The sequence below is a fragment of the Sardina pilchardus genome, chromosome 10 (assembly GCF_963854185.1).
Source record: "Sardina pilchardus chromosome 10, fSarPil1.1, whole genome shotgun sequence".
Classification (NCBI taxonomy): Eukaryota; Metazoa; Chordata; class Actinopteri; order Clupeiformes; family Clupeidae; genus Sardina; species Sardina pilchardus.
Window position 1 is genome coordinate 20,248,317 of NC_085003.1, and position 10,000 is coordinate 20,258,316.

The 10,000-nt window shown below is 51.0% G+C and overlaps 1 protein-coding gene across 1 annotated transcript in view; it reads right to left on the reverse strand.

Moving 5' to 3' along the window:
• The window catches only part of wwox (WW domain containing oxidoreductase), a 211,589-nt gene that overhangs the window by 137,503 nt on the left and 64,086 nt on the right, over window positions 1-10,000 (reverse strand). The window contains exon 8 of the mRNA XM_062546899.1: window positions 8,975-9,239. Coding sequence (XP_062402883.1) covers window positions 8,975-9,239 — 265 coding nt within the window. The remainder of the gene's footprint in view (window positions 1-8,974; window positions 9,240-10,000) is intronic.

The following is a 10,000-nucleotide window of genomic DNA, read 5'->3' on the forward strand; positions in this document are numbered from 1 at the left end:
TGTATGACACCCGTCTCCAACCGACTGTGCCGTTCGGAGCGAGCGCACGCCTGATCAATGCCTGGCGATCAGGGGATCAATGCCAGCTAATTTTATTGGCGTCGTTTTGCTAGATAATATCTGATTGCCTATTACTCTCCCACGCTCGGCTGCAAAGCCGCTCAAGTGATATTTAATAAACAGCGTCAACAAAGCCGGCAGGTTCATAAGAGGTCGCGACCTCTTGTTAAGCCCTCACCGGGGTGAATCGGTGCAAAGGCAGAAGTGAAATGAATACATCTCTCACATTCACTTCTGTGTGCACGCTCACAAACATAGACACAAACACATGCCCAAGAAACCACACATGTACTGTATACAAATCCATACCTGTAGCTAAGAAAGCAAACATACACAGGCACACACACACAATTGCACACACACACTCACAGAAGCACACAGACAGACACACACACACACACACAAGCATGCGTGCACGCCCAGACACACACACACACACACACTTTGATTCCCAATACGCTTAATTGCCAATTGCTAAAAACATAAAGAGCAGATTATAAAGTCATTTATGAGGTGTGATTTATGTGCTCCAACAGCCGTGATGAAACTGTTCCAAAAACTGATTCCAAACAAACCTCCGCTACCAAAAAAAAACCCCTCTATTGGTTTGAGAGAAGGGGAAAAAATATTGCAATAATATCTGCAGAAAATCAATAATAATTCTCTCTCTCTTTCCCCTTTCCTGCTACCTCTCCCTCCCTCTCCCCCTCCTCTCTCTCCCTCTCACTCCATCTCTCTCTCTATATATCTCTCTCTCTCTCCCCCCCCTTTAATCCGATCATGCGGGCAATAAGTGTATGCAGCATGAGCAGGTTTAATTTTGCGGGCTCCTTGCGAGGAAGCCCAGAGGTGAGCTTTAATAAGGATCAATGGCACTTTATCTAGGACAGGACCCACTCCACAGCATGCAAATTAAACACCAACACTTACAGGGGGGAAAAAAAAGAAATGGATTTAATTAAAAAATGTAGAACCACGGGCTCTGGAAATTCAATTAAAGGATTTATGCAAAGGTTCGCTAGCTTTTTGTGTTGCAGTTACTGCTTCTATAATGAGCTTTTCATATTAAAAATCAATAGGTAATCTGAGGTGGGGGATCGGCTGCTTATACACATTTTTGAAATCAATTTGAAAAATAGTCCATCAGCGTGGGGGTGAGGGGGTGGAGGGCCAACACACACCAAGGGGGGGATGCCAGCCCTGTTTGGATGGGCTGCTGGACACTGTGTGTGTGTGAATGTGTGTGTGTGTGTGTGTGTGTGTGTGTGTGTGTGTGTGTGTGTGTGTGTGTGTGTGACGGTAATAGTTCTAGGTGGCAGAAGAAGAGTGGTTGCGGGTGGGGTGTGCAAAGCAGTCAGTTTCAGTGTGGCTGGCGGGGTGACGTGGTTGCTGGTGGAGGCTCCTGTGTGTGAGAGCTTTTTCGGGGGATGGGGCGGGTGTTCCAGTCAGCTGGGTGGAGGTATGGTGCTGGAGAGATGACGGTGTGGGGAGATGAGATCAGATGAGGGAGCTGCAGTAGGCTGGGGTTGGGGTTGGTTGTGTGTGTGTGTGAGAAAGAGGGGGGGAGGGGGCCGATTCAGAGGTAGAGGAGGTGCTGCCTAACAATGGCTGCACAGTCTTTGTCTAAATGATGTGCATTTACATGAGCTGTGTAGGTGTAGTCCAACAACAGCAGAAATACCAACACTGTACTAAATACCAGCACTACACAAGACAGAATATCAAGCAGAAGAAATGCACTAGATCTGATGGACACAGCACACTGAATGTGCAGACTGTAGTGTGTGTGCGTGTGTGTACTGTATGTGTGTGTGTGTGTGTGTGTAAGACTTAATCCCTCTTTAAAATGAAATGACTTCAACCCCAATTAATTTCATCTAATGGTGCGGCGCACTTATCGATCGCCTCCAAATGCATAATTAATGATAATTTGCTAATAAAGCTATCCGATGACATCACAAGCAAACACACTGATTCTGCACACCCTGCCAGGGGGGTTACGCAATACTGTGTGTGTCTGTCACAAAGAGAGACGGTGCACAATGCTGTGAGGAGATCAGGACTATTAAAACAACTAAGGCAGGTCCCCAGTACAGAGAGGGTATAATGGTGTATCTATCTCTCTCTCTCTCTCACACACACACACACACACACACACACACACACACACACACACACACACACACACACACACACACACACACACACACACACACACACACACACACACACACACACACACACACACACACACACACACACACACACACACACACACACACACACACACACACACAGTGTGTCCTCTCAGTGAACTCCCCTCCGTGCAGATGGAGTGGCCAGTGTCCACGTGGAGAGGGCACCCCTACCCTGATGAAGATAACGCAGGGGTGCTTTCACAGACGGATGGAGGGGTGTGTGTGCGTGTGTGTGTGTGTGTGTGTGTGTGTGTGTGTGTGTGTGTGTGTGAGAGAGAGTCAGTCAGTGAGTCTGAGGGGCGGTGGTGGCGACATGACAGCGGCCGCTCCAGGCTGAAAGCTGCCTGCCAGCTCCCGATTGGCTCTTTATCGATTCGGACACGCTCGCGACCACATCAACGGATCCACAATAAACCATTTACAGAGTTTCCCCCACACGCCTCGCCCCACACTCTAAAGGTTCCTGCCTGCCTGTCCGTCTGTCACATCTCTTACTGTGTGTGTGTGTGTGTATATGTGTGTGTGTGTGTGTGTGTGTGTGTGTGTGTGTGTGTGTGTGTGTGTGTGTGTGTGTGTGTATGTGTATGTGTGTGTGTGTGTGTGTGTGTGTGTGTGTGTGTGTGTGTGTGTGTGTGTGTGTGTGTGTATGTGTGTGTGTGTGTGTGTGTGTGCTTTATTTTAATGAAATGGTATCTCCGTAGACAATAATCCCTATAATAGGATTGCACTGGGACACACATGTCAATACAAGCAAATGGGATTGCTGGCTTTTAGGTCTCCTGCGCTGCTCCTGGTGTGTAATAGGCAGCGCGGGCGCACAAAGAGACGGCCCTGGTGGCGTTGGTGGCGGTGGCAGCGGCGGCATCACATCACGCTACTGCCCGTCCAGATTAGGGGCTCTAAAGCACTCCCGCCCGCACGCCCGCTAATGGGGAGAAGGAGCCTCCATTCAGAAAAGCTGACACGGACAGCCTGCGAACCCCCCCCTCCCCCACGCAATCACACACACTACACACACACTACACACACACACACTACGCACAACACATACACACACACACCATGCACAACACACAAAACAATCCCATACATATATACATGCATGGACTGTAGCCTGCAAGACGTTGGCAAGCAATTCTTCTTCACGAGAGAGTGAGGGCTAGAGAGTGTGAGAGAAAGCAGGAGACAGAGAAAGAGAGAAAGAGAAATGGAGAGAAAGAGAGAGGGAAAGAGAAAGAGAGAGAGAGAGAGAGAGAGAGAGGCAGGGAGAGGGAGCAGGCAGCTCTTGGTTTTAATGGGCCGTCAGGCTGTATTAAGATGTCCCCACACCCTGGCGGCTCTAATCACCCATTAGGCCCTGCTGAGGGGCCCCTGGCAGCTCACCTGCTCCCGTCATGGCGGCAGGAGACCTGGGGCTCGGACCTGCTCACTCCCGACATCCCACTCCCACCCTCTAGCCCTCTCTCTCTCCCTCCCCCTCTCTTTCTCTCTCTCTCTCTCCCCCCCAAACTCTCTGTCTCTCTCTCTCTCTCCGCCTCAGTGCGCTGCTGTCAGACGCTGGTGCCCAGCTGCACTGATGGGGCCGTGTTCTCCCAGATAACAACACCTGACCTTACAACCGCTTACCGTGGGGGGACGATGACGCTCGCCTCTCCTCGCCTCGGCGACAGGGTTCAGCGCGCAGCGACAACGCCAAGTGGCGGGATCGGAGCCGCTCTGCCTCCCTCTCTCCCTGCCTCTCTCTATCTTCCCTATCTTCTCTCTCTTCCTCCCTCCCTCCCTCTCTCCGTCTCTCTCTCAGCCTCTCTCTATCTTCCCTATCTTCTCACTCTCTCTCTCTCCCTCCCTCCCTCCCTCTCGCTGGTCCTGGTCCTCTCGGCGCTCGACAGTTCATTAAAAGCAGAGCAGCGCGCCGGCGTCCGGGCCATGTGCTAATAGAAGAGGAGCCCTCGTTAGCCAGGCGGCCGGGGAGATCCATCACCAGCAGCCAGCCGGCCAGCCCTGCTGTCCCCACACAGGCAACCAGCACAGTCCAGCACAGCACAGCACAGTCCAGCACAGTCCAGCACAGCCCAGCCCAGCACAGCCCAGCACAGTCCAGCACAGTCCAACACAGTCCAACACAGTCCAACACAGTCCAGCCAGGGGGGGGGGGGGGTGGAGGGAGAGGTGGGGGGGACACAGACAAGTGTGTGAGAGACAGTGAAAGGGAAGGTAGGAGGGAAAGAGAGAGAGAGAGAGAGGGGGAGAGAGGGAGCAGACAATGAGCTAGATGGAGAGAGAGCAGAACCAGAGGACATAAAAATACAGATAGAGAGAGAGAGAGAGAGAGCAAGAGCAAGAGAAAAGAGAGAGAGAGAGGGAGAGAGCAAGAGGAAAGAGAGAGAGAGAGCAAGAGAAAAGAGAGAGAGAGAGAGAGCAAGAGAAAAGAGAGAGAGAGAGAGAGAGAGAGAGAGAAAAGAGAGGGCTATTTAAGCTCCCATCAGGCAGCCCAGGGAGAGGCCTCTCAGCAGGCTGGTTAAATCAGCTGGCAGGTGCGGCAGGCCAGACAAGTGCCAATGCACAGAGGAACTTGTTAAAAGTCCCCCTCTTAGAGGGAACGCTCGTCTAATATACGACTATTGGGCCGTGGTCAAAAGTTCAGCCTGTGCATATGTAAAAAGGTAGCAGGGAGCCCGAGGCGGAATCCTGGGGAAAATAATTGCACTAAAATGCTGAAAACGCGCGGGCAGCCACGGGGACAGCCTCCTACTGAAGGGGGTCCTCGAGGGGGGGAGGGCTGGTGAGTGGAGGCAGGGCTGGGCAGGCTGGGGTGGGATTGTGGGATTGTGGGACGGGATGGGAGCTCGTGACTGGACGGTGGACACTCTCCCAGGGCCCTGGCCAGCAGCCCCTCCTCCTCCTCCTTCTCCTCCTCCTCCTCCTCCTCCTCCTCCTCCTCCTGTGGTGAGCGTGAGAGCCCAGGCGTGGAGCGCCACCGCGTTTGACAAATGTCACCCAAAACATGCCGCCACAGCTGTTTGGACGCATTGACAAACAGGCCCCGCGCGCCCTCAGGACAGAGGCCAGCTCCAGAGCCCACTCTCACACACACACACACACACACACACACACACACACACCCCTACACACCCCTCCAGCACTCTCATTCACAGATTCTCTGGCTTGGATTGGAGAGAATCAAACCAAAAAAGGATGTTTAAATGTGTGCTTCTATGGTATGCTACAGTATAACATAAATCAAAAACAGAATTACATAATATCACACAGCAACTGTACCTAAACAAATCAAAACATATTATCATACATACTTTGCAACCTAAAACTGCTTAGTTGTAGAACTCCAGAATCTGAAAATTCATCAACCATAACAGTAAAAGCACAAAACCAACAGCAATTCATAACGACATTACGTTTCTATGAGACACATTATGAGGACCTGGTGTCTCTCCCGTAGCCTCCACTTGCCCCACAGCTCGTTAACCCATCCCAGCTTCACACAAAGACAATCCACAGGACCGGATCCTACTGTACTGTGTGTTACCCAGCATCCATTATGCTGCTGGCTCCCACAAACCCCATCCCAAAGAAGCGGAGAACAACAGCCCCCAGCCCACATCAAAGGCGAGCAGATACACTTGTTCGGATGAGCATTACATCTCACAGCACTGGAGGCCAAGCAGCCTCCTCCTCGGCAGATAAAGGACACAAAGGGACGGGCAGGACTCCTCTTAAATGGCGCCGCTTATCGGGGAGCAGAGGCGGGGCCGGGCGGGAGCGGACGCTTATCAGATATATAGATGGCGGGATAGGCAGCAGTCACATCGCGGAGAGATAGCCAGATTATTAAAGTCACGGCTCTTTACAGATGTCCTTTTTCGGCAAGTCAGCGAAAAAAATGTGAATTTTTTTGAGAGCTGCACCAGAATATATGCCTTTGATAAAGAAGTAAAAAGCTGCTATTGTTTTCGATTTGTGGAGTCATTTGGGCAATGCAAATTAAAAAATGTTTCCCAAATTATCCTGCATGTCTTGGAAATGCAATTAAAATCAGTGAGAAACAAGGATATATTTAACAAGGACATTTTTGTGAAAAAAAGAAAAAAAATTAAATATGAGAAAACGGAAAAATAATTTCACAAAACAGAAAAAAAATATTCTCATTAGGTTCCATAGAGTTCAAGCAACTCTTTTCTGGAAGCATCCTCTTTCTTTTACCTCGGCACCTAATCAAACCTTTGTGAGAGGGCCACTGGCTGCCATACAGGTGTGTGTGTGTGTGTGTGTGTGTGTGTGTGTGAGTGTGTGTGTGTGTGTGTGTGTGTGTGTGATCCTCCACACAGCTAGACCATAAATCATCCCCAGCCCTGTATGCCAGGCACAGGGATCTCCACACACCCACTCAAGCCAGGCTTTAATATTGTTTTGGGTCTCTTCCTGTCAACATTATGCTTATGTTTGCAACCTTGCATACTCTCACAGGATCCCACCCGTGTTCAGCCAGCAATTAAAACGATAGCATCTCCACACTCGCCCAACCAATAAGAAGAATATCTGTGTTTTATATTGGGCCCAGCAGCAGGCGTGAGACAGAGAGAGAAAGGGAGAGAGAGAGAGAGACGGAAAGATAGAGAGAGAAAAGAGAGGGAGAAAGAGATAGTGAGAGGGAGGGGGGGGAAAGTGAGAGCAGAGCGAAGATGAGGTGTTTGTCTGATGGTCTTATCTGGCCGTAGATTTCAATAAGAGCAAAAGCTCAGCTTTAGGGATCTGCCGTCCGTAGTCTTAATCAGGCTGAGAAATGAACAGCAGCGTCAGCACCACTTGAAATTAATTACCCCCCACACCTTTGTCCTCTCCTATTTACCAACATTTAGAGCTCCCAGCCTCATTCATTCACCTGAGCTGCCAGACACACACACACACCACCTTATGAGAGAAAACAGCTCATTTTAGGTGCAAGGACACTGCGGATCTCGCTAAAGTATATCTGATGTACGCCACAAATTTCTCCCCGTATTCAATATAAAACACTTATCCTGATGAATTATTAGGCACATGTCTGACATCTCGAAGCCTCTTGTCGTCTCTCAAGTCAGATCTTTTGGTGCAAATGTGAAGAAGTCAGAGGAGCCAAGATTAAAAACTCTGACAAATAGACAGAGAGAGAGGGAGAGGGGGAGAGAGAAAGAGACAGAGAGAGAGAGAGAGCGAGGGAGGGAGGATAGAGACGAGATGAAAGAGGAATAATACTTTCAACTAATCTGGGAAGATGAGAGCCGGGGCAGAGCTCAAGAGATATTCGAATTCCCGCCGAGTGATACACACAAATCTGAAGCTCACACACACAAGTGAATTGATACACACAAATCTGAAGCTCACACACACACACACACAAGCCTTCGCCAGGCGGCCCGGTCTCCCCTTCACCGCCCAGCCCGGCGATTAACCAGAAACGGGCTTTTGGTGAAATATTGCCATTGATCAAAGCCCGCCTTGGGCGCACACACAGTATGGATGGCGATGGATAAAGACGGCTAATCCAGACATGTACAGTAAGATATAAAACAAAGCATCCGTCAAATGAAATGGGCGGCCCACAGCGGAGTACTGACACAGAAAAAAAAGGACAAGAGAACATGAAAAAGAAATCCTACATAAAAAAGATATCCTACATAACGCTTTACTGTATCTATAGGCACGTCTCCTTTAGATACAGTAGGAATACTCCTTTAGATAGGACTGGCTGATTCATGCCAACTGTACTATCAGACTCAATAAATAGGCAGACTCAGTAAACCATACCATACCAGTGGTCAGGCCCTGCTAGGGAAGTCAAAGAGGCTCTCAATGGGTCTCCCCCTAAACACATCTCCAGATCTCCAGGAGCAGTGGAACTGATCAGCAGAGAGGCCCAGGCAGCCTGAGCGGCTGCTGGCTAGAGGAGGTGAGTGCCAGAGGCCCAGCGCTGACAGGCAATACTCCCACGAGCAGGACGCTCCATCTCCGCAGCCTCAAGATAAACACGGAGACCAAGGGAGACGGAGCTGAACACAATGAACCGCAGCAGATATCTCAGCGGAGTCTGCTATGAAAACACAGCCATGTCTCAGAGCTGCATCCCCCTGCTGCTCTCTCACACACACACACACACACACACACACACACACACACACACACACACACACACACACACACACACACACACACACACACACACACACACACACACACACACACACACACACAGACACACACACACACACAGCACAGAGACCAAACGTCTGCTCCCGGATCTCCAGCCCCAGGATGAAGAAACACAGCACGCTGACTCCACATACAGTATGCCTAATAGTAACCTCATTACGTAGTACAAAAAACACTAATTAACCAACGGAACACCCACCCTACCCACCACAAAGGTGACCCATGAGTCCAGGGTGGGGTGACCGCTGTGAGTGCCCAGCAGCAGGCATTGGAGACGGGGGGAGGCCGCTCGCTGGAGCCCCTTTCTCTCGGACGAGCGCGGACTTACCGGAGTAGCAGACTCGCTCGCTTGCTGTTGAACACCGGCGAACGTGGCAATTATTCAGGCAGATTCATCTGCTCTCCTCCAGAGCTTGTGGCACCGAGACACCTGCTTAGCGTGATGCATGAATGCCGAGAGAAGTGTGTGTGTGTGTGTGTGTGTTTGTGTGTGTGTGTAGTGGGGTTCCTACCAGGGACTTGGTGAAGGGCCGGGCGAGGGTGAACAGCAGGGTCATGAGCCACCAGGAGCGGTGGATGCTGGTGTACATCATGTTGCCGGGGTGACAGGCGTTGCAGGTGACGCCGTGCGGCGAGAGGCGGCGGTGGAGCTCCGCGGAGAAGAGCATGTTGCACAGCTTGGCCCGGTTATACGCCAGCATGGACCAGTACTCCTTCTGCGGCGGGGACAGCAGGGACAGGTCCACCTTACCGCACGAGTCCAGCAGGTCCGTGAACCTGAACACACACACACACACACACACACACACACACACACAGGTGACATGAAGACAGGGTTTGTGTGAGGATTTTTGTGAGGTCTTTGTATCAACCCTGGGTGAAAACAAAGGCCAAATCCTGCCACATGATGTTCTCTAACTGATGGAGCAGCTTAGCACACTGAATGGCAGCAGCACATCATCTCTTTTTTTTTTTTTTTTTTGCCTTTATTTGTATAGGACAGTGAAGGGTGAGACAGGAAGCAAGTGGGAGAGAGAGATGGGGTAGGACTGGGAAATGACCGCAGGCCGGACTCGAACCTGGGTCCCCGTGGGCACTCAGACCCGCACGCGGTATGAGCGCTGTAGCCTGCCGCACCACATCGCTCCCAGCACATCATGTCTGGTTCTCACTGCTGTCTGTGTGTGGCCACTGCCTTCTCTCTCCATTATGGCAGCAGTAAACATCTGAAGTGTCCATCTTTACCCTGTTCAACACTCAACTAGCACTGCTTCAGCGAGACAGTATTCAATGGCATGTTACAAACTAGCACTAACACCAGATGTGGGGTGTGAAAGCTACAGTGTTAGCGTGTTAGCGTAGCTAGTGTTCCCGTTAAAGCGCCTCCACAGGGAGGCAGTGAGGAGGACGGCCCCATCCCAGTGCTGCGCCTCCACAGGCAGTGAGGAGGACGGCCCCATCCCAGTGCTGCGCCTCCACAGGGAGGCAGTGAGGAGGACCCCATCCCAGTGCTGCGCCTCCACAGGGAGGCAGTGAGG